The sequence below is a fragment of the Falco punctatus genome (assembly GCF_963210335.1).
Source record: "Falco punctatus genome assembly, chromosome: 1".
NCBI lineage: Eukaryota > Metazoa > Chordata > Aves > Falconiformes > Falconidae > Falco > Falco punctatus.
In genome coordinates, this window is record NC_137580.1 from 47131148 (window position 1) to 47155525 (window position 24378).

Consider the following 24378-nt stretch of genomic DNA (forward strand, 5'->3'; position numbering starts at 1 on the left):
TATTTAATCAGAAAACTCCCAGCAAATGTCACAGTTAAAGTTTAATTCCTTTTCTAATCCTGGAAATCTGAACTCTCACATTTTTTCCTTTTAAATAGGGACTACAGGTTTGTCATTGTTTTATTTGTTTGGGTTTCAATTTTTCAACTGAAAATAGAAACACTTAAATTAGCTAAGATTTACTCACTCTGGTTATTTTTTCTGCTACTCTGAACTTCTACAGGAACAGACTGTAAAGCCGCCATAATCCTCTGAGCAGTATCAGATAAAGGCACTTTAGAAATCTCACATCCTATGTATGATGTGCACCGTTCCATTTTTAAGACTAAACCTAAACACAGAACACATGCAAACTATGCATTATATCAGGGCCACAGAACAGTCTACACTCTGTTGAAATTAAAGACAAAATATAGTGAACATTCAGCCATGTATTCTCCTCAATTGAAATAACACCTCCTCCCTGACACATCTATCAGTTACATGTTGTAAATAAAAATGAGCAAATTGTAATAATTTACAAAACCTTACTTGAAATTGTTCTAATAGTATGATAAAAAATTAAGCAGTTCTACTAAGTACAGCTAAATTCTAATTAAAAAATCTGATAAATAAAACAGTAGTTGTCATTTGTCTGAAATACTGACTAATTTAAAGATGTTGAGGATGGGGGAAGTATCTAGCATATGCATATATTTATTGTTATTAATGCTCAGATTTTATCAAGAAAAAAACCAACTTACATGTAACTGCCAAAATACAGCCAACACAAGATGAAAGTAACAGTATTACTATCATGACATAGAAACATTAGTGACATGATTTCTGAAACAACACAACAGACCTACTTTTTAAACTTTGTATAATTGATGTGCTCAATTACTATTAAATATTAGTAACTTTAAAATAGTTACTATTTGTCAATTTAAGAAACTGGTCAACAACATCTAAAGGCTCTACAAGGTTTGATTGCACTTATTACTGTTCTAAATCTTATTACTTTTTGAAAAACAGTTGCTTTTCCAGTTGGCATGTAGCCATATTCCATAACACACACAAATACTTGAGAAAGTCCCTAAATACAACACATATGGGAGAATTAGAAACAACAGTGTCCATACCGATGACTTATCTTTACAGTTAGACAAGAACAATGCATAAAACTTACCACAAACATAAGATAAATATCCAACATTTTCAAAATACTTAAAAGCATTCAAGCTGTACAAGTCAATTGCTCTACTGAAACTGCTGTTCAGCAAAATATTCCTACACAATTTATAACTGGAGTCCTGTTACTCTGGTCTTCTCCCACTAAATCCAGCACAGAAGCAGACTGTCAATTATAACCATCAAGCAAACAACATTTCCTCTGCTTACGTGGAAATATTTTTCTTAGCTCAAGACCATAGGCAGATTGCAAATCTGAATTCTCACAAGTACAAATATTTGTATCCAGATTCAAGGAGGAACATCCATCAGGTTGCATTAGTACTGCCCGTATCTATCTCACTCAAATTTTATAGTAAGCATGCAAAAGGGAGAGAGAGGCAGAATGGCTTTCTTTCCCCTGACATTCCGGAAGTCAGAAGTATAATCTTTTCCCCTGCATAACTTCTCCTAATATAATTATATATTTTTATATATGTATATATAAATAACAGCAACACTTCTTTCCTACACAGAGCAAAAATACTCCAACTTCTCAGGATGGGAGGTAGCAGTCTAAAAGCCTCAGGGGCAGTCAAAATGAGAACCTAGTAAATGAGATACAAACAAGGCAGTACACATGAGAATAGGCCTAAAACCCACACACAGATTCACCATAAATACTGACAACATTGAACTGAATTTAGTGTTTGGCATTTAATAATAAACACAATGTACAGAGTTAAACAGCATGAAATCCAGATATAAAGACATCCAAACCAGTAAGTTAGAAAAAATATTTAAAACAATTTAAAGTTATACTCACATAAAAGTTAAGCCTGCCATCAAAATAGTTTTAAGACTACTGTTATTGAAGTTAATTTACTAGCCTTCATCAATATCTACAATGCTTGGAAGCAAGAGCAGCTGATCCCATCAAAATATAAAAGAACGGAAGTTATCATACCATAAAAGCCTATTTAGGTCCATTGGTGTATTAGGAAGCTATATAAAGATTTGATAAACAAGCTAACAATGCACATGAAAGTGTAAGTACAAAAGCCTCAGGACTCTGAATTGCAATGCCTATCATAAATTATAGAACAAACTCAGAAGTCCAAAAGGTAAATCCAAAATTATGGATGGACATTTTATGTATGGACTGGTTTAAATGGAGAAGATCAGAATGGTCTACAAACAGATGGTCTTGGTACTTGAAACAGATTCTGGTACATATTGCAACATATTTCTAACAAAACCAGATCTTCTAAGAACTGTAAGGGAAGCAGTCACAGAGTATCTGCCTTGGAGAACTCTCCTCTTCAGAAAGAGCACACTACATTCACATTCAAACATCTTCTCCACATCTATTTTTCAGCTCACATATCAAAGGTTCTCAGCACGCAAGAAAACTTGTATCAAGGGTATGAAATGTTCCTTTCTGTGCTATGCTGTGTGCAGTGGAAATCAACATACAGGCTAAAAGAGCAGCCTGAATGTAACTCACTCAAATAACCTAGGTATTACTTCAGAGCAAAGAACTTAAGACAGTTCTGAGATTTGAACTTGGTGGGCAGATGCCAAAAGCCATAAAAGCAACACACAATCCAAACCTGGTAACTGTGGCAGTTAAACATACATTGCAATGATAGATAAATGTTACCCTTGATAAGCTAATACTTATTCCATAAACTTGTAGGGAGTTTACATAAATATGTTTTCCTTTAAGAGTACATTGAAGTTTAAACATTAAGAACTCCACTGGTGGTAAAACTAATCTTCGAGACCACTGGCTTTAGCCTTAGACTGCTGCTCAAGCTTCTCCACCAGTTCCTTCAAGTGGTCTTCATCTTTGAAAAAATACATATACAAGTCTCTCTCCATCTGATGCAGCTTATTGGACTCTAAAAAGTTTCTCTTTGACTTCACATTGGCCATCAGATCCACAAGGAGTTGACTTAGTTTATTTAAATCAACTTCCAGTTGATTAAACTGCTCAGTAAGTTCCTAACAAAAAAAAACAAGACAAAACATTATTACTTTTATGATGTTAATATACTAGTGGAACTAGAAATAAAAAAAACTTTTTTGCTTTTGGAAGCCATTTTCACTTTAAGTGAAAAGTAAATCACAAAAACTAGAAACGCAGGTGATAAGGGATTCCATTCAATTAATGTAATTTTTGAGCTCCACGTAACAGTACTCGCATCAAGTTATGAAAATATGACTTCATTTACTTGTTTACTAGTTTACCAGACAAGTTAAGACCCTAAGAATCTGGCCCTCAACTACATAGGTGGTTGAATGACATTTTCAATCAATTACAGGTCTCCATAGCTAGTCAAATCTTAAAAGGTAACCAAAAAAAAACACAAAAGCTAATTCTATTTTAAAATTAAATCATTGATTACCAGCTACAATTTTCCCAACTGTCATTCTTATCACGGTTCACTGTAAGCAGGCTAGTCATCTATTTGCACATTATCTCCTTACTAAAGCAATTACTTTTATTGAGAATACTGAAGCAACAGAAAGAGAAGTCACTATGTTTTAGGAAATAACTTTCTATTGATTAAAAGTATTTGGACTGATTAAATAATATGTAATCCCTAAATACGTACTGTTCCTATTACAAAGTTTCATTTTTTATTAAAAACTGTTCTATATGTTGCAAATTCAATTGACAGATGGAAGTGTTAAGTATATTTTTATGTATTTAACCAAGGAAATATTATATATATTATATATAAAAGACTATATAATATATATTATATATAAAAGACTTCCCTCAATCTACTTTTGAGCCATCTACAATTATTTAAAAAACAGAACAAGTTGCATTTAACAACCCCTATTCCCATTTAGAACAGGCTCTAAATCCAACACCTGGGAGCTCTGTAGCAGGACTACCCTACAACTGTCCTTCAAAATTCTGTATTATTTTGTCCAAATGAGCCACACATGGCCAGCCTTTTTAAGGGGCAAAACCATACAAGGTAATGGGGGAAAAGCTTGTCTGAAATAAAGACAAAATTAAATGAGTTTTTCAGTGACACCATAACCAGACAATATATTTCCCACACCATAAACGTACTAGCAATATATGATTGTATACACCTTTGAAAGAGATAAAGTTACACACAACAATTTGCTTGGAAAGAAAAAATTATTAGCTGCCACCATTCACAACATCCAACATTTGTTAAGAACAATGTAAATACTGTGCCCATCGCCATTATGCTAATAAATTTGTGGCTGACGTGGGAGCTAGTCTGGGTGTCAACAGCTTTCGTACATTTCTCAGTAAAAGAATATGGCACACATTAATGTAACACTTTGAATAACTAGATCTAAAGGGCTTACCCGACTACCGAACTGTATCTGATTTTCTCCATGATACAGAGCACCATGAAGGGTTTCTACATCACTTTTTAGTCTGGACAAAAGAAGAGACTGTTCTTGAGAAGATGCTGCTAGCTGATCTTGTACTGTAGCACAGTCCTGCTTTAACTTCTGAGCCATCTGCTCCAGGCTTTCATACGTCTCAAACAATTGCTGTTTTTTATTTTCTCCTTCCAGAAGCTGATACAGCCTGTAACAAAAGAAGTTAGACACAGAAGCATTTTTAAGTTTCCTAAGCACTCCTGTCATTAGGCAAGAGAAGATTTCATGTTGAGAAGTCTGAGCAGTACTGCCTTTACTAGTCTTCTGAGTACTTTTACTGCTGTATCTCACAGATTTCCTGATGCTATCTATATATAGCTAATACAAGATTAATAGGATTCCAAAATATTTCAATATTAAATTAACAGCAATTAAATACCAAAGTAACAGTTAGTAAGTACACAATGAATGCAAATAGAAGCTGACAGTGTGTTTTTGCCAACTATTTTCCAACACTTCAATAACTGCAAAGATACAATTTTTTTTAAGTGCTGAAAAACAGCAAGACTTCAGTGGCCAACAAGAAGAGCAATCTTTATCACATTTGCAAGCTTACTGGAGTATTTCCCATTTCTTATCTTTGAAGAGACTGCTAAGAAATTCTCCAATAGTTACAAGTCATGCAAAATAGCAATACTTGCTATATCAAACTGTACCCTCACACTGCATCAGGAATAGTTCAAATATGATTACAGATAACCTTGCTCAATTGCTGCTACCACTTTTGCATATTAAAATCTTCAGGAGTTGAGCCCCAATATTGAATCAGATTAGCTTTAATAAGAGCAGAAGCTCTATTTCAAAAGTAACCAAGTTTCTTTCAAGTGTCTTCTGCTTACAGACCCTTTAGGATTTATAACTCTTTCAACTTCCCTCCCCTTTTTAAGAAAAAAAGTGAAAAACTAGCCAGCCAACAGTGATTTGGAGACTTAATAATAAACATGTTATGTTGTCAATGCAAACACACAATGGGAGCAAAATTAATGCTGCCTAAATCTTGCAGTTATTCACTGCGCAAGGCCTTATCACTTAGTAATATTAAAATGGTGCTTAAGTGTTTTTTAAAGGAGGAAAAGTCTGACATTAAACTTTTTGATGAGGTATATTGTATTAAGTGTTAAAGTCTTGAAGTGACAGCAACACAGCACACATTCCTACTGTATCACCTGAGCTACAGTGAGCCTTAATTAGAAGGTGATAGAAGCCTAATAGAAGGTGAAAAACCAGAGTCCTACAAGGGTGACAGGACACTTAAGCCACATGGCAAATCAAGCAGTAAAAATGAGCTAGAAATTTCATGTATTGAAGGAGTCATTCCTCTCTTCTACCACACGGGGGTTTCGCAAGCTAAGCTGATGAGGCCATGCACATCATCTGGGAAATCATTGTTGTCAACAGATCTCTACATCTATACTTCCACAATTACTGTCAAGAGGTCCTAGATCAGGGCACCACGTCAGACAGGCACTGCTTTAAATATACCTTACATTCTGGACATTGCTCAGTAATGCTTCAGCAATGTTGACAAGACTGGTAATTGAACTGAGTTTTTACTCAGGCAAACCTGAAAAGAATTTCAACGAGCAAGCAAGAGGCAAGTCTCATATCTTGACCTCAGTTCTTGAGAATTCAAACTACTAACTAGTTACAGGAAGTAAGTAAGAACCCAGCAACAGAAAAGGCTTAGCTTGCCTAAGCCTTTAGCCCCCCCATATTATGTCAATTTAAGTCAAAGTTCAATAGTGACTATAACACTTACCTGCAAGAGAAACCATCCTTTGAACTAATAATGTTTCTTGGCTTTGCGTGTTGAGTTGGCTCAGTTATCAGATGTAGTCTCTGCTGCAACTCATTACTGCTCTGTTTCAGAGATTCTACCAAACTCTCAACTTGACAGCAAATCTCTTTATGTTTCTTCAACTCCATTTCATAGGCTAGCTCAATAAGTTCAAATGATGCTTTCTGTCTTACCAAATGCCTGCATATTTCATCTTGTCTTGACGCATAACAGCCCTGCTGAGCAATCTGATGATCCAAGTATCCTTTCACCACTGGTGTGATCAGAAGTTGTGCATTCTCTTTCACAAGGGGAACCAGCTCTTCATTGCTTATCCGAGTTATATCTTGTTTAATTCTTGAAATTTCATCATTGAAACTAGATATTCTGGCTGCAAAGTTTTCTTGCTTTCCAACATCCTGCATAAAACAAAACGTTTGTCAAATTTCTTCATGGCTCCCTCCAAACAACTTCCCTAACACTTTTTTTTCAGTTCACACAAGATTCATGTACTTACATTACATTAAAATCACAACATCTTTTCTATCTACAAAACTAAATGAAAACTTCACAAGCAGTTTTCCAGAACTTTACAACATAAGGCAAACAGATTTACAAAGTAGATACCAAATAAATGTATTTCAGTAAATAGTAATTCCATTCTATTGCAGGGACAGGAAACAATTTATTGTGTTAAAAACAGAAGAGCTGTATTTTACTCAGCACCCAGGTTTCAAGCATGCCTAACTGAAATCTCACACACAAATATAATTTCTTATATTCAGTTGGATGTCTATCAACACTGCTATCAGAATCAATCTTCTTCAAATGACTAATCAATCAAGTCCTATTCGGTAGGCATTCATAAATGAGAATATACAAACTGACATAATGCCTCAAGTTAGTCCACGATTGGCCTAGGCTAATATTTTCCCTTCTGTTAAAATTCTGTCACATTCTTAAATGACAGTAGCTATATCTGCCCATCACTCACTTGTTGAGAGATTTCTGGGGTTTCAAATACCAGACTCATTTATTTGGTACAAATACTTGAGCTTCTAGGGAATCAGTGAACTGAAACTTTTCAGTTTATGCCACTGAATATAAACAGGAATACATTTATCATATTAGCTCCTCAATACCACAAAATTTCAACCAAAGTTATGCTTTTGTTCGTTGTACAAACAACTGAGAGTCAGTTATAATTTGAAGTTTCAAAGTTAAACTAGAAAGGTACTAACAAATTCTAGGGTTATAAAGGCAGCAATTCTGGAAACTAGAATTAAAAGTACTCTAGCATACTTGAGAATTTCTAACTATAGAAACTGGAGCTATTACACAACAGTTTTGTGGGCAAGACTAAAACTTCATAAAAGTGCCGTTTCCCTATGTAAAAACAGTTGAAGTAACAGTAACTCAGCAATTCCTTTTACTAGATCTAGTTGAACACGCCTGCCTGATTAAAACTTCACTACTTTCTACCACCTTTTGCAGCTTACCTTGTTTAAGGACTGCAGCATGTTCTCTGCACATTTTATAGCTGAACTCACACTCTCCTCTTCAGACTGCATCCGAATTAGCTGATGTTGAGCACAAATATACGCTGTCTGTAGCCTGGCAATCTCTTCACTCTCTTCACAAACTTCATTACTGTCATCACAAGCGACTTGTTTGCTTGTATCTACAAGCCGAAAGCTGCCTTCATGTGAATTTTCAACCCATTCAGATATACATAAACCACCACTCTTACCAAGGTAAGAGGAAAGTGCTGCAGTGCTTTGTTCTTCCCGAGACAAATACTTGTCCAAAGAAAGTTGGGAAAAAAACACTGGATGCAGATCTGACCCTTGTTCTGAATATGAAGCTGTGAAGAAGGAAGCTAGTTTCTTAGCTGCATCCATAAGAGAGATCAGTTCATTATTAAGCTTACTATTTGCTGCATTAAACGCTTCCAGTCCCTCTTTCAAATCTTTATGTACTTCTTTCTCTTTGCTTGTTAATGTTTCTAACACATGGCTGTTTGCAGAAATCATCATTTGGAGCTTATTATGCCGATGTATTTGAAGGTTTTTTAACTTCTGAAGAGTTTGAAGCTCATCCTCCAATTTCTTCAGTTCCTCCTCCTCTTCCTCTTGACTACTGTCCTTTGAATCTATGGGCTTCAGGGTACTAAGGGCTTCATCCAGTGCACTTCCTTCCAAAATGGGCTTGCCAGACTCAAGAAGATTATCAAAATCTTGCAGTTCTTTTTCAGATACCACATACTGCTCATTTACATTTCCACAAAACCACTCCAGAAACAACCTGCTTTCCAAAGACTCAAACAGCCAGTCAAAATCATCTCCATTAAGCTCATCAGCTTTTGGATATCCAATTTTCTTAAGAGTTTTCACAAAATCATTTCCACAGCTCATGATTCAAATAGTTTTGTAATCAGAAAAGATCCAAATGCATGAAAAAATTTGAGGTATTATTCCAGTTGTAATTTTTTTGTTATTTAAAATGAGCATTCAGTATTTTAATAAAAAAACTGTACAGGAAAAAGGAAGTGTCAGATCACAACAGAAAACAGCATGCTATTCTGGATTAGAGTGGCTATTCAAACACTAGAAACCCGTTTTTATTTCAGGGATACCTCGATATATTTTGTTCATCAAATCAGGACTCGTATTTTTACATCAAATAAAATCCCTGATCTTTGCAATCTCTTTATGGTTTTGCTTAATTCACATAAATTTACTATTAAAATAGAATACTACCACCAATTTAAAAGCAACAGGTGTAAATACTGAGTAATTCACTAGCCTGAAAAAGTGATTTACTTATATAGTTTTACTCACGTGAAATAAAAAAACCCACTCACAATCATTTTACCTCTTCCAAAATGCGAGGAAATTTCAGCTTGTCCTGAAAAGGAAACTACAGTGATGTCACACTGCACTTCAAGCTTACAAAGTTAGGGCTTTTTACTTCAACAGCAAGCAGAATCTTGTCTCCTAAACCTTCATTTCAAAGTTTCCTTTGAAAATGGAACAAGAAATCCTCTGACATAAAAACATGTCAACATAATAATGCGGGGTTATGACCAATTATAAAAAATTAAGATCAGTGTAAACGCTCTTTGACAACAGTCACGACTTAAAAGTTACAATAAAAAAGGAATTTGTTTGTTTGCTGGGAAACAGCAAACCAACAGTCAGTTTCGGGATCCTAAAGTGAGAGCAACAGACAGCAAATAATAGGATAAATTATCAAGAAAGTCAGGAGACCTTGTCTGCAATACTCTGGTAATATCCAGGGTTGGTTTGGGGTTTTTTCCACCAGTCTGGTATTACTTAATACTTTGTTTCTAGAGCATACATTCCACCAGAAAACCCCGGTTTGCCAGACAGCCTGGAGGGCATGAATGTTTAACAAGTAAATGCATTCTTCTAAAATTCTGTATTTTATATAGCTTAAGAGTTCCAAATTATCTAAGAAATAATTTGTTGCTTAAGTTTCACATCACTAGTCAGTCTTCCAACTGCCCTCTGCCTTCCATGCTAAAAAGGGGCTGTCGTTAAAATAAATAAATAAATAGGCGCGCACATAGCGCTGCGTATGCAGACCATTAAGGCCCGCTGACATTGCCGCTCAAGCCGCCAAACGCCACAAAGAGTATCTTCGGACCTCTGAGGAAGCCACCCACGATCCCCGTCCCCAGCATGGGACGCCCCACCGCCACAGCCAGACCAGCCTGCAGGAGTGGGGCCTCCAGAAGCTTTCTCCCCGCGCCGAGGAGCCCAAACGCCCGCCGGCCCGGTCCCAGCTCTGGGGCAGCTGCCGCCCTACAATCCCAAGGAGATCTCGGCTAAGAGCCGTCCCGGAGCAGAACAGGGCAGGGTGAGGAGCCGGAGGGGAGAAGAGGTGCGGCGGCGGCTGTCCCCCTCCCGGTGCGAGCGAGCCCCGACCCCACACCGCCCGCTACTCACCAGAGCGCTCCTGCCTCAGCGACTGCACGGAGGGGAGGGGGGAGGGGCGCAGAAAATGGCGGGAAGACTGAGGGAGCGCGCGGGCCGCGCCCCCGAGCCAACCGCTCGAAACGCCCGCCACGCGCTACTCTCGCGCGGCCTCCCTTGCGCACCGGCCGGAGCGCCACGCCCAGCCGCCGCGTGCGCCTGCGCGCGCCTCCCGCGCGGGGATTGGGCGGTGTCGGCCCGCTTACCAGTGACGTCACGTGGGCGGGCAAGCGGCGGCTGGGCAACTGTGCTCCTCAGGGCGCCGGCCTCAGGCTGCCCGCCCCGCCCCCCGCCCCGCGCCCAGCGCCCCGCGCCCCGCCCCGCCCCGTGCCCCTCAGCCGCAGCCTGTCCTGGGCCTGGGGCCTGGTGCGCTCAGCATGTGGGAGGGAGGGGATGGAGGAGGCCTCGCTGCGGTTGGACCTTACTCGCCTCTGACCAAAACCGGGCCGCAGACCTGCGTGGCCACCAGCCTGCGCAAAGCTGAGAGACGTGGCTAATGGAGGCCACTGGTACCACCTCTGTGTCCGCGGTTGGGTTGCTGTATTGGTGATCCATCCCTGCGTAGTCTTCTAGTATTTGTTCGCGGACGTAATTGGTCTAACGCCTTTCAGAACCCGCAGATACCCCACAAAACTCCACAACAAATTCCAGAACACTGATACCTGCTGCTTAAAAAAAGCACTTCCTTAATTGCCTTTTAACCCTCTCAGTCCCGTCAGATGACTCCTGGCTTTAGCATTGCGGGATTTGGTGAATGCCACTTGTGCGTTTACCTTATCTATGGCCTTCACAGCAATTCGGAAACCACCAGCACATTTCCTTTCAGCTTTGTCCTGTCCAGTTTGGAGAGTTCCAAAACCGGGCCTCTGCAAAACAAGGGCTCCATTCTCTCCATTATTCCATCTGAACTTTTTACAACATCACTGTGCCTTGCTTGAGGTGCAGAGACAACACTGCATGCAGTCCCCAAGGTGTGGGTGCACCAAGGTTTTCTACAAAACCCATGTTTCCAATACTCTTCCTTAACAATGCTCCCTGTTTTCTTGGATTTTTGGCTGCTGCTGCCCAGGCAGCCATCAGAAAGCTCTCAGTAATGACTGCAGGACCTCCTGTGCATTGTGAGGTCTGCTTCTGAGTCGAGCATCATGTAAATTTTTCACTTAACAGTTTGAGCGTTCTTTACCAGCCACTCTTCGGGTTTAGCCATCTTCATTTCCTGTTTACATTTTGCGTGCCACATTTTTCTGGGCTCCCCTACTTGCCTTGCAATAGCCTCCTTAACTTTCTCATTGAGTCGTGTAGGGGGAGGTTTGGGCCACTGTTTTCTGTTTGTGGCAGACGTTTTACCTGGGCTTCTAGTACAGTATTTTTTTAAGTCTTCTGAGTGTTTGTAGGCTTCTTGCTTTTGAACTGCTCATTTAGGGTTTTCTGGCATTTTCCCCCATTTTTGCATAGGTCATTTTCTTAAAATTGAGTATCCATTTGCTTTATTTGTCTTGCTGTCTTCTTACAGTGTTAAGCTTAATTATATTATGGTTACTACTATGGAGCAGCTCAGCCAGTAATAGCTCTTGAATTAGGTCCTTTGCACTGCTGAAGACTAAGTTCCGAGTGGAGTTTTTTTCTTGTGGTTCCTAAGGCCAGTCATTCCAGAAAGAAATCATTCATTGCATCCAGAAATGTTATCTCTCCATTTCACCCTGATGAGGCATTGACCCAGTCAGTATGTGGGTGGCTGAGCCCTCCCACTACATGTCCGAAATGTGCAGTTTTCTAATCTCACTTAATGAAATTGTTGAAATTAATCAACACAGGGAAATGAGCAACCTTGCAGCTGAGCAGAGCTAAGACTGTCTTGCATGAGGTTTTCTAGATCAAAATCAGCACCTGTATCGCCTGCAAAGTGCAGCATGTTGATTTCTGGTATAATGTGGTCTGTGCAAGACTTTTAAATTAAACCCTGACCTGACAGTCAGTTCTCATGGGTAAAAAGAACTGTAGTGTTGAATTCCTCCCCATCAGATTACAGCCTGATATGCAGCTGCAATTTAGGCTAGCTGAAGTTTTCAAATCCTCTTGCAGATAAGAGTGCATTGCATCTTTTCCGATGGGGAAGGAACAAAAGCATTCACTAGCTTATTTCATAAGACTATGCCATTTCAGTTCAGTCAGTTACTTGCACTAAAATCAGCTTGTCCTACAATAGTATTTTGGAGGGTTATGCTTCACAGTAATTTTTTTTTTCCATTACAGAAATATCAGTGTTGCTCATTTAAAAAATGACTGAGTAAAAGTGAATCTTAAACACCTAGAAAACTTTCTAAAATTCTGCTGTCCTGAGATCAATTCAGCTCAGCTACTGAAGTCCACATCCTAGATGAAAGAAGACACGACTGATAAAAGATTGTCTATCTTTTGTCTATCAAATTGTCTATCTGGACTGCAGCAACTAATGCCTCCAGTTCCCTGTGTGACCAGTTTCTCTCCCTCCTTCTGAACTCACATGCATATGAGATCCCTCCTCCCTCGTGGCCCTTCACAAAACCTACATCTCCATCTGCGTGGCAGGGCAAGCAGGACTATATGCTCATTCTGTAGCTGGTTTGGAGCTATATACATGCTGGACAGTAGCCACCTCTCGAAAACAGTGAAGAGCTCAACTGGGCCAGCCTTTGGGCACGTTCAGTGCAGAAAATAATTTATTTCTCTTTCAACCAGGACATGGAATTTTCGTGAAAGTTTTCCCCACAGATTATTGTTGCAGCCTCCATCCCATCTCTGCTTTGACAAATTTGGTGAAAATTAGCCAGAAGATTCAAAAGTTATCAAGGAAAGGAGGAGGGGAACAGATGGACAAAAGAGGAGCTGACAGACAGCATGATCTCATAATCCCCGCTGGCATAGGAATTCAGGCTAGAATTGAAATATTTTAGGTCAGAACATTATGCACTTAAAATTCTCATTTTGAAAGAACAAGCCTCTAATGGGAAACAAATTTTCATTTGTTAGAAAATTGATCAGCTTTTAGGGCAGAGATGAAACAACAGCCTTGCCCTACAAACATGCTACAAATACATCTTCAAAATTTCTTACAGCCCCTTTCCCCACCCAACCAGAGCCCCACGTGCTTTAGTGTTTGCTTTTGTAGCCTCTTACGGGTCAAGATTGTTTTTCTCTGATTCATTTTTTTCTTGGTCATGTTTAGTCAAAATATAATTAAAGGCTTACCTTACCCTTTTTTTCCCCATTCTAGGAGCAGTTGTTTTGCATCTGTGTCCGAGAACTGGAGGGGTTGCTTGGATAGCATATTGCCTTTACAAGCCATTTTATGGTGGATTCCCCCAGATTAAGACATAGACATTTCTGGAAGGATGTCTGCAAGCTCTGCACTATTCCATCGATGCTATGTTGCATTTGTTCCACTGCAAAATATGACATTGTTGTGCCTGATACCTCAGAGAGAAGCTATCGGTTACCCATTAGCCAAGGCTGTAGAACATAGTCAAGCAGTGCAGTTGCCACCATATAGGCATTGCAGCTGGCCAGTATAAACCCTCCCACTGGGATGCATCTGTCAGATTAAAAACTTATAAAAATGGTTTGTTTATTACTGCTTTAGGATTTGGTTTTGTTCTGTTTTGTTGTGTGGAAAAAAAAAAAAACCACAGAGGAGACACAGAAGTAAGTTTTTAGCTGATGAAATGTAAGTGTATAGAAGCTTTTTCATTTTGCATCATACTGCACATCTGCTAGCAGCAGCAGGATGTTAAGGTCCCTGCTGCAGACTGCTAGAGTAGCAACCACTCTTTGGAAACACCTTGTCCTAAAAGGTAATTGATTGCTTTAAACAAATTTATCTTCTGAATTACGCACAGCTTTTGAAGTGCCATGTGAACTTTTATAAAACAAAGTCAGAAGACAGGAATTTGGCACCAGCTTGCTTTCTCTCCCAAGCACATATATCTTCTCTCTAGAGGAATGGTAGATTTCATTCTGAGACCTTGTATTCCCAGAAAAGCAGGTCAAAGTGATTAGTTTTCTTCAGCTTTGTTGGATTCAATGCCGTAAATACAAAAGAAGCTCCTACATGTTTGGGCTAACACCCCTAGTATATTTAGATATATGATGCACAAGGTGCTTTTTTTTTTTTTTTCCTAGAAAATTGTTTACTCTTCTGACCCTATTTTGGATTAAAACTTTGGGTGGGGCAGATCAGCTGGGCTGTCTGCAAATGAGTTTTGTTCATTAGAAACGGAACCTTTGTGTGGGAATGTACACCAGGACTCAGCAGGAGCCTCAGCAGGGACTGCAGAGCACCAGCTTGCTCCCTCCTGCTTCTTTGCTCTGCTCCCTCTCTCCAGTCAGGCTCCAGCCAGCTCCTCCCCAGTGGGGCAGTGTTTCCTTTGCACAGCACTGACACAGGAGAGCAAGCTTTCTGGGGCTTTTACAGAGCTGTGTCCTCAGACTGAGGCGTGTAAAATCACAGCAGGTGAGAGGAAATTGGCCTCGTACCAGCAGCAATCCCTCCTCTTCCAAACCCAGCTCTTCTGGCAGCAGCAGTGCCAGCCCGCCATTCCTCCCCTGTCTGCCGCACCATAATCGTACCTTTTTTGCCATGACACAGTCCTTAAAAACACCGGGTAATTCACAGTTTCTGCAATAATAACTGAGAACTTTGCCGTTGAAACCACTTTAAACTACCTCTTTTAGAGCAAGCTGATAGTTATATCATCATGAATCTGGTTATAATTTAAGGCTCTTTTCCATTTCAGTAGGCTTTGACAAAACATTTTCATCCTGATAGGCAAGGCAAGCTTCTGAACTTTTAATATTAAATTTGAAACATCTATCATGAGCAAAATGATGAAACTTACTTTTCTTATAAACAAATCATAAGACATTACAAATGTAAAAGAAGCTGTACAGGTCATGAACTGTACAGGATTTACAAAAATAATGCTGCCACATTTGTCATAATTCTGTTACCCCATGCAGTTCTTTCTTGTACTAAATGCTGTCCCAAAATATAGCACTGCTAGAAGTTTATTACAGCTTTTTTCCTTTCGGAGATTAATTAATTTATAGTAAGTTAGTAATGTGCTGGACTGTATTTTATACTTATTCTCTGATAGTAGTAATTTCAAAGAAAGCTGTGATAAAAAATAGATTACTTTGTGCGTGAATATTTTTACTGATTCAGCAGCTCAGCATATTTGAATCAAATATAAACATATTGATGAGCTATGATTTCAGTTATTTCTATATTTTTAAGACATCACTGTATTTAAGTGCAATGTGCATGACAAACTGAAACAAAACCCAGTGGATGTCACACACTAGGGTTGAGTATAACAATGCAATTTGCAAAAGCATTTCAGTTCTGTCCCTCCTCTCATCTCTCCCAAACGAAAATGCTCATTTTTGTCTGGCTGTACATCACTTCTGATCTGAATTTTGTATTTGACAAAATACACACACAAAACTTGGAGGCTGCCTTTTAATGATTTTTTTTCCTGTCTTGTACAGAGCTGGAATGATTTCAAGTATAATTACTTAGAACAGACGTTAATGCATTTCAATTTGCACTTTGTTTTACAGGTTGGTTTGTTTTCAGAAATGTAATAGTGGAAATTTATACAGCACCTATGGTTAGAGACAACTGGGGTTGCATTGGGCCAACATATGTAAAAGAACTTAGGTTTAAATAGCACTCCAGCCTTCATACCAGACTATTAATTTGAATTGCTAAACCTCAATGACCTCCTTATGAAATAGTCATTAAGCCTGTACGTAAAGATCTGCAAAAAAGAAATGCTATACACAAAAACCAAATGATGAAAAATTAAAAAAAAATGTAAACCACAACAAAATGGTATAAAAATCTGTATTTGTATTATGATGAGATAATGATACAACACAATACTCTGTGTGCTACAGAATGTAGCAAGCACCATGTACGTGCGTACAAATGAATCTGTACAGTATAATACATCTCACAGACTACAAACCATTCCTTTGGCTCTGGGACCCATTGGCTCTGGCACAGAACCTGCTCGCGAACACCTTCAGGTAACAATTTGACCGGTAAACAGCAGAAGGCTCTCTGTCAGTGCTTCATGTGCACCAAAATTTCATCACTTAGAAATCCAGATTGCACAGACCCTTTCAATGACATAAATTGTGTGTGACCACATTTTACGCCTCTGGTGCAAAACGGAAGGAAGAAACTCTGCAATTGGAGCGCCTTCACTTGCCCATGGGTGAGTCTCTGGCTGGATGTGCCTCCGCAGGAATCCTTTGCTGGGGTTGCTTTACAATACTTTCGGTAGAAAGAACAGCCAAGGTGACCAAATGGTTTCTGATCTTTTCTGTTTCATATATCCCCTGCATTTTAATTCTAGGTTACGCAACACACTTGGATGTTTCTTTTGCAGCTACCAATTAACAACAGTGCATTTAGTCAGTCACTTAAGCAAACTGGCTCATTTAATTGCTGGTGAAATTGATTTCTGATGTGTTTGCCCCATTAGTATTTGTAGGGAGTACAGCTTTTCCTTAAAGAGTATCTAAAGGGATTTAATTCTCCTTCCACCAATTCTGGAAAGTGCAAGTTAGTGGATTAGGCATCAGTGCTGTTACTGGCTCTTACCACACACAACCAATGGCCTCTGATTGTTAAAAAAAATTAAAAGATTGCTGAAATAGTAATGTTTTGCAGATGTTCCTTTATCAACACCATCATAAAATGCAGTGTATAAAATTAATATTACTTGATTAAAAGCTGTGATGATGTGCTGCTCTTCAAAAACGTGTTTCTTTGATTGCAAGGATGAAAACTTTCACCGCTCATTACCAGTCTGCTATAAAGTTGGTAAAATGGTGAAAGAATCTCTTGTCACATAGAAGAGACTGCTGTAAATACCTCCAAGAAAAGCGTAAGTACATGCCCCAGGGCTCGCAACGGGAGCAGGTCTGCAGGCAGAGCTCACGCACACACAACTTCACCTCTTTCCATTTTCCAAGTTCTCTTCTTCTGGCATTTAAGTTCACCCACTGAAATGGATTATGCAGAGTGTAGTCGGATGCTCAGAGCACTGGTATTTATCACAGTAATTTATTTGTAGATCAGCAGAAGTAACTTTCTTTTTAAATTCAAAATGACGTTAGGCTGTGTGGGGTATAGCTGAACCCATAGTCATCCACGTCAAAAAAATTAACACCGTTTTAAGGTCAGAAAAAAAGTCTTAATTCTTCAAGTTAGATGCAAGTTGTATTACATTTTTTTTGTTCCTCCCCAAATCGCACACTAAAAAATTGGGATAGAAACTCGTCTATAAACAACAGATGAAAAACTGTCCTCTTTGATTTTGGGCAGCCTTTTTATTTTTGCTTTAATCTGGTAAAACTTACTCAGAACCGAGTTTGGTTTTTGTACAAGACAATACAGGATCTGGTCTCTGGTTAGCAATGTGTTGTTTCTGCTGGCCAAACCCTGCTCTTTTCAGAGGAGAAATCAATCAGCTGCAATGGGCTGCGGGGTATCAGTCGGGCAGAGAAAGGATGGGTGTGAGGGAGGATTCATCCTCCTAATTGCGGTGGAGAATCTGCAGAAAAAGCTAACCATTTTAGGCTGTTTTTTGTGGCTGTTTCCTGTGATGACACAGTGCACTCATGGAGCTAGAGGAAGAGCTAACCCAGGAGCAACGAAGAGGCGTGTATGCTGCAGACACCTGCATGCTGCAAGGGAAAGCCCTGCCTTTCTTCTCCCCTCAGGAAACAGGCCAAACCTCTGTGTCTCCATAAAAAGAACTTCTTGATGACTTCATCTCTCCAGAGCCTTTTCCACAGAGGAAAAGACCTAGCAGCCCTGTAATCTTGTGCCTACTCCTTCTTTTCCTATGTGGCAATTGCAGAGAAAAATAGATTAACTGTGCAGTGCGATCTCCTCACCTGCTAAAAGCACAGCCACAACACAAAATGGCAGAGCTGCCAAGGCAGTGGTAGCATTTAATCTTGCAGCAAGCAGTATGCTTTTTGCAGTCATGTTGTGATTGCAGAGAAAGAGCTGCACACGCACACACAGATGCATGCATGCATGCACACACACAGAGCACATGCACAAATGCGCAGCTTAAAAAAATTAATAAAAATAGACCACCATTTGCATCCCGAGGTGCTATGGCCACAGGTAGCACTGCAGTGGCTGCTCAGTAGCAGATTAGTCATGTCCCTAAAGGAATGTCAGAGCCCCAGCTGTCACTGGGGGCTGCCCAGGGCAGGACTGGACTGCAGCACTGCTCAGGGGACAGGTGGCCACCCGAAGCAGCCGCCAAAGCCACACTTGAAACAGTTGTGCCATGGCCTTCGGCTGGGCTGGGCTGCTTCTGTCCATGCTGCAGAGAAGTGAGCTGTGCCTGGAAACACCACCTGAACCTGGGCTGCACTTGAGGGAGAATGACACAGGCAGCACAGTGTCATTTTTCTTTACTGGCATAACAGCCCCCAGCCATAATAACTGAAAAAGTAAAAACAAATAAACCCTTTTCATTTCCACTCAAGATTATTCGAGTAATTTTTATTGAAAATATAAGATCTACAAAGCCATGGATACCCAGCGTGGAAGAACTCATTAAGTTAGCACATTCATCTTTAAAAGGAAAATTTCAGGTCGACCTAAGGTACAATAATGTTCAATTTAAAATCTCGTTTTTCCTTCTGTAAGTTTCAAATCTCTTTTCATTACGAGGTTCTGTGCAAGAGCTGCTTGTCATGAAAGGAAACACTTTACAATTCACGAATGTGTTCATTATATAATAAATGAACAGCAACAATATACTAGCCGCTTTTTTTTTTTTTTCCTGTTAACAGTCGTGTGTTAAAGTAAACTCTTATTTTTTTTCCACGATTTGGAAATTAGTTACATATGCACCAAAGGAGCTAGTAATTTCTGCTGCTTGTCAGCTACACACAATGAGTATATTGCTGTGTGCTTTCCCCAACAATGAGGATTTTAGTAATATGCAAGGTGTATAGCATGTAATACCAAAACCTGCATCACAGAAAAGGTTAATTATTTTCTTATTCAGCTGCCAGAGTTTATAACCTTAGGCCCCTCCCCAGAGCCAAAGTAGGAGTGGCCATCCATTAGGTTATGTAAATTAAATGTGTACGTTTTCCTTGTTGGCAAGTTCCAAGCAGTAAGCGAGAGTGCAAACAAGGATCTGTAAGCTGCCACAAAATGTATTCATATTTCTACTCCGTGTTGTAAGAGCCAAAGGGAGGACATGTATGTCAGATGTTGAAAGAACAACTGAATCTTTGTTTTTGATCACTATGGTCAGTCTGTCATGAGGTCTTGTATCTGAATGCTAAAAATGGCACCACACTTGGACATCCCATAGCCTTACACAGTACATTTGTGTTTCCCTAGCCACTGAGCACTGGTCTCACAGAGACTCTGACTTTATAAGCTAACAAAATATAGATTTGGGTGCTGAAGAATCCAAGGGAGGGCTCATATAAAGACAATTAACCCTCGCACCAAAACCTAATTTTACGATTTTACTTAAAGCCACACTGAATCTGTTGTGAGAGGGTGAAGATATAAATACACCTCTCTGCTTCATCCATAAGAAGGTGGACAACTGACCATTTGAACAGAGGGCCTTGAAACAAAGCTTAGTTGTCCTTTAAACAATGAAAAGGAGAGGCATACATAAATGGTCACCAAGGCACAATATGACAAAGGTGAAGAGTCCCTGAGACTCTGGTCTGGGTCTGTACCATTCCCCTCCCTATACAAGTAAATGAGAACATTTAGGAAAATATAATACAAAATCTCTTACAGGAAATATAGACTACACTTGCTAAAATCACTTCCCTAAAAGTGTTTATAGCTTTTTTCTTTTTTTTTTCTTTTTTTTTTCTTTTTTTTTTTTTCTTTTTTTTTTTTTTTAAAAGACCTTCTTTAAACAGATAATGCAAAGACTGGTCCATTTTTTTCTTACCCGGCAAGCCAAGCTCTAATGACTTCACTAAGCAGAAGTTGTATTAAAATACATCTTCATAGTATTGCTACAATTTGGGTAAATATGTTCTGAACAGCTTGATGAGTACTAAATAAACTTTGCTGTTTTACAGCATACATTTTAATTTTTTTGCACTTTTTTTAAGAATAGAAAATGCAATTATAGTGTGCAAAAGAAAAAAAATTAATTAACTTCTAGCTGAATACTGTAATTTTAAGCCATGCCTTCCATAAAAATGTATTGACATGTGTAAATAGAAGAAAAGAAAAAAAAATACAAGCGAACAGAGATTTCATTTCCTTGCAAGGAAAGATTAACTATCACAAACTGGATCACTTGAGTTCTGTATTCTTCAGACAAAGAAATGAAAAAAAACAACCCAAAAAAACAACTGAAATGCTTCAAATGTCATCCATTCCACGATAACAGGTTAAACTTACAGTGTTGCTTTCTACTACTCCCATTAACATGGATAGAATGATTTGCTGCTGGTTGGATACTGAATACAAAAAAGCAAAAGAAAGTTGAGATCATCCCACATGAAGTCATTATTAGAGCTGGCTTTTCCCCCGTTTTGAAGTACAGTAGTGACTTGTAAATATGACCTTTTCTAAAGATCATCTGAGATTTGAAGATTTATCTGCCTGCTTCACCCAAACAACTGCTGAAAGAATTTACTCTGTAAAGCCCGCTATACAGCGTTCAAGATATTTTGGGTTTGGTTTTTTTCCATGAAAAAAGTACCACAAAAAGTAGTTTCAGGCTTTTGTATCTCTGAATCCCTAATACATTGTAGATTACATTTATACTTCCATGTTTGAAAATGGTTTCTGCAAAATCAAAATAACTGTCAAACTCCCTTACGCCGTGCTTCCAACAGTTTGAATTTAATACTTTTTGAATGGAATGACATAATTTATTTTCTTTAATTTGCAGTATGGCTACATTAAGCTAGCTTTAAGTCACAACTGTACCTAACCACAGTTCTCTGCAGCATACCCATGATTTACAATATCTAATATTGTGGTTACAGTGCAGGGAACCGTGGGTAAGAAACCTCCATGTCAGAGTACTGTGGTTGGGGTTTCCCGGAAGAGTGGCAGTTGACACCTCTGGAATATTCATATATAAGTGCTTCAGTCAGATGGTCCTGAGTTGAACGGGTAACTCAGGCACTATGAGAGCCTGGCATTCAGTCTGCGGGAATGTGTGTAACCTCCATCACTTGAACCGCTTTGCAAACTGTAGTGGTCTTCAGCATCACTGGCACTTCCAATACTGTCCATTTCACCTGGAGTAAACTCCATTCCTTCAATGTCTACTTCTAAAGAAAACATAAGAAGGCACATTTTCAGAAAGAGAGCGATTGTAGCAAGTAATCATGGACCAGTGTCAATCAATGTTCGGGTGAAACCTGAATCTTATTTCATTTGCTGTAATTAAAAAAACCAAAGGAACTAGAACAGTAATTCCTGAGGAAGGGATCACCTTGTCCACCTGAGAATTAAAATCCCTTCTGTCCTCATCCACATAAATATACTACATGACATCAATACCAAATGCTGTCCCAGAACTGTTCCAACCTGTGCATCGACACTGATTTAAAAAAAAACTAAAACAAAACCGACTCTCAAAGGCCATAGTACTGCAGCACTGTTCATAGTAATTCCAACCTATACAGGTGTCAGCTAGTAGTGACTGTGGTGTGGCCATCTGTCCACCAGTAACTGCACCGTGACCAACAACTCATCTGCCACAGGCCCCGAATAAGTCAGCCTGTGCTAGTGTTCAGGCACAGAAAAACTTCAAATGAGAAAATAAGAAATGGTGACAGGCAGCTTGAAGAGCTCTGTCTTAAATGAGAACCAAATGTAGAGAACACTCGGTGATTGTTACACAGAAAATATTTTAAAATTTCACAATAAATGATGTGGAATTAATTTATTCATACAAATGAATTAAGACCAATAAGATCTCTTTTTTCCAAGAAGAAAATATTATTCCAGCCTTACCAATAATTACACTAAAAATTCAGAACATTAAATGGTAATTGTTTAAAAAACTGGCAAAAACACACGCAGTATAAATAGCTTTAAAAATACGTGCAGTATTAACAACTTCAAAATAGATTAGAAAAAACATTTTTCAAAGTCTGTAGAAAAGATGTAGTAGGTTTTTATTCTGCAAATCACATAATGGAACAATTTTGTCTGGGTTTTGCTGAAAGCTTGATTTTAGTTTTAAATAATGTCTTCTTGATTCCCTACTTCCCTTTTCCTTCCTGCTCCTGCAACTCCCTTTGGGAAGCCCTTATTCAGTTACCTTGTTCAGAGTCAGTGGATATTGTTGATCCCATACTGTCAGTGCGGATACGCTCCATGCCCTGCACAGATAGCTGCTCCAATCTGCGTTTGAGGTAGCGGTGTTCCCGCTGTAGTTGTTCTTTAATATTTAGAGCTTTTCGGTCCTGTTCTTCCAATTTCTTAAAGGGAGAGAAAAATAGTAAGCTGACAATTCTTACTAAATGCTTACTAAAACCATAAGTAACAAGATCTTCTCATAAACAGTAATTTGAAAGCAATTTATGTAACTAATTTAAAATTAAAATTACATTTTAAATTATGATTTTTTTTGTTACCATTTTATAGAGGTCAGTGCAATTTAAGCCAGCTAGGCCATAGCTGAATTTGTTTCACAAGAAGATACATGGATACAGGGGAGGGGGAGGGGGGAAATCCCTCAGAGACTCTCTTGCCACTAGCAGACATTCCTCAGCCAAGATGGAATTATTGTTGCCTTGGTTGTGGGGAATATTTAAATCATTTTGTCAGGCAAAACTGGCATCATTTTTGGTAACTAGCGTGCAGCTCAGGTTGCAGTTAGAACGTAACGCCTCCTTAGGTGGAATAAGAGACATCACCATAAAGGACCACTGCGAGCCTCCTGAATGCTCTCCCTTCTACTATAGGCCATGGAAACTTTTAGCATTTAAAAAGCTTCATTAGCAATAAGCAGTATTGATTACATATAGTAGGAGGAATTTACTAACAATTCTCTTCATTCTTGCATTTTTTCCTTCAATTTTCACAGAGCAAATATGATAATTCTGTGATAACCTCCTTCAACATCAGTGGTATTAATCCAAAACTTCGCAGCAAGCTGCCTGTGGAAGATCTACCTAATATCTCCCCTCTGCTTGAATAAAAGAAGGAAAATTTTGGAAATAGAACAAATACTTCACACCTGGTAAAATGTGCTGCACTGTTGGTCCAAATGCAGTAACAGAAATAGTATCTTTAGACATTTCAACCAAACCCTCTTTGAAATCACTGATAGCCATTAAAAAAAAAATTACTATACAATTAGGGAAGAAAGTGTAATGAGTATGATGGGATCAAAAGCAGGAAGGACACACAAATCAAAACACCTTACAATATTTTAAAAAATTACCTAACTGATGAAGTAAATTACAGGTTGTAGCCGTAAAAGCACTTATAAGACAGACCGAATTTCTCTGTGAGCTGTGTTTACACAACCACTGAGATTTGGGAGATGTGCAGGGAGTGAACGCAGCTGCTGGCAATTCCTGCCTTCTGAATGAATCTATGCTTGGTTTCCTGAGGAGAGTGGGGTGGGACAGTGCACAGCAAACCACAAGGCAAAACAATTTCAGAGATTTTGCTGTTCCAATGCAAGCCTGAAAGCAGAAGTATTTATCTTTGAAAAAATAACTGACACTATTGAACTGGGAAGTTTCCTGGCTGAATGAAATCTAACTCTGCAACCTCATATTAAGCCCCCTCCCAGGCAATATGCTACGTAGATATGCATCATGTGGATACACAATGTTGTAATAAGAAAAGGGGTTGGTACATCCATGTACACAACAAACCAAATGTGGCCAATTGATCAGATTTCCTTTTCCTGTATTTTCCTGGCTGCAATCCCAAACTCTTAACAACTATTTTAGGAGTGAACTCAG

At 39.0% G+C, this 24378-nt stretch overlaps 3 protein-coding genes and 1 long non-coding RNA gene across 7 annotated transcripts in view; 1 reads left to right on the plus strand and 3 right to left on the minus strand.

The window, feature by feature from the left end:
- POLN (DNA polymerase nu) overlaps positions 1-1708 on the minus strand; it is a 129269-nt gene extending 127561 nt beyond the window's left edge. The window contains exon 1 of the mRNA XM_080410934.1: positions 188-1708. Within this exon, the coding sequence (XP_080267060.1) occupies positions 188-317 (130 nt within the window). The 5' untranslated portion in view covers positions 318-1708. The remainder of the gene's footprint in view (positions 1-187) is intronic.
- A 139-nt stretch (positions 1709-1847) lies between these two features.
- Positions 1848-10154, minus strand: HAUS3 (HAUS augmin like complex subunit 3). Of its 2 annotated transcripts, XM_080410750.1 has the most exons (5): positions 9245-10154; positions 7870-8900; positions 6353-6789; positions 4513-4741; positions 1848-3156 (listed from the first exon to the last, which is right to left on the minus strand). In XM_080410750.1, the coding sequence occupies exons 2-5, from the start codon at positions 8782-8784 to the stop codon at positions 2923-2925; spliced, it is 1815 nt and encodes a 604-aa protein (XP_080266876.1). In that variant the 5' UTR covers positions 8785-8900; positions 9245-10154; the 3' UTR covers positions 1848-2922. The 2 variants fall into 2 exon arrangements, with proteins under 2 accessions (XP_080266876.1, XP_080266875.1); XM_080410749.1 differs by having other exon boundaries at positions 7870-10154.
- Positions 10155-10640: 486 nt separating this feature from the next.
- Positions 10641-20150, plus strand: LOC308073150. The gene is made up of 2 exons (XR_013931933.1): positions 10641-13784; positions 13827-20150. It is a non-coding gene; the product is annotated as an uncharacterized lncRNA (long non-coding RNA).
- MXD4 (MAX dimerization protein 4) overlaps positions 18910-24378 on the minus strand; it is a 39115-nt gene continuing 33646 nt past the window's right edge. For all 3 annotated transcript variants that reach the window (XM_080410871.1, XM_080410869.1, XM_080410870.1), the window contains exons 5-6: positions 22719-22878; positions 18910-21720 (exon numbers count right to left, since the gene is read on the minus strand). In XM_080410871.1, coding sequence (XP_080266997.1) covers positions 21572-21720; positions 22719-22878 — 309 coding nt within the window. In that variant the 3' untranslated portion in view covers positions 18910-21571. The remainder of the gene's footprint in view (positions 21721-22718; positions 22879-24378) is intronic.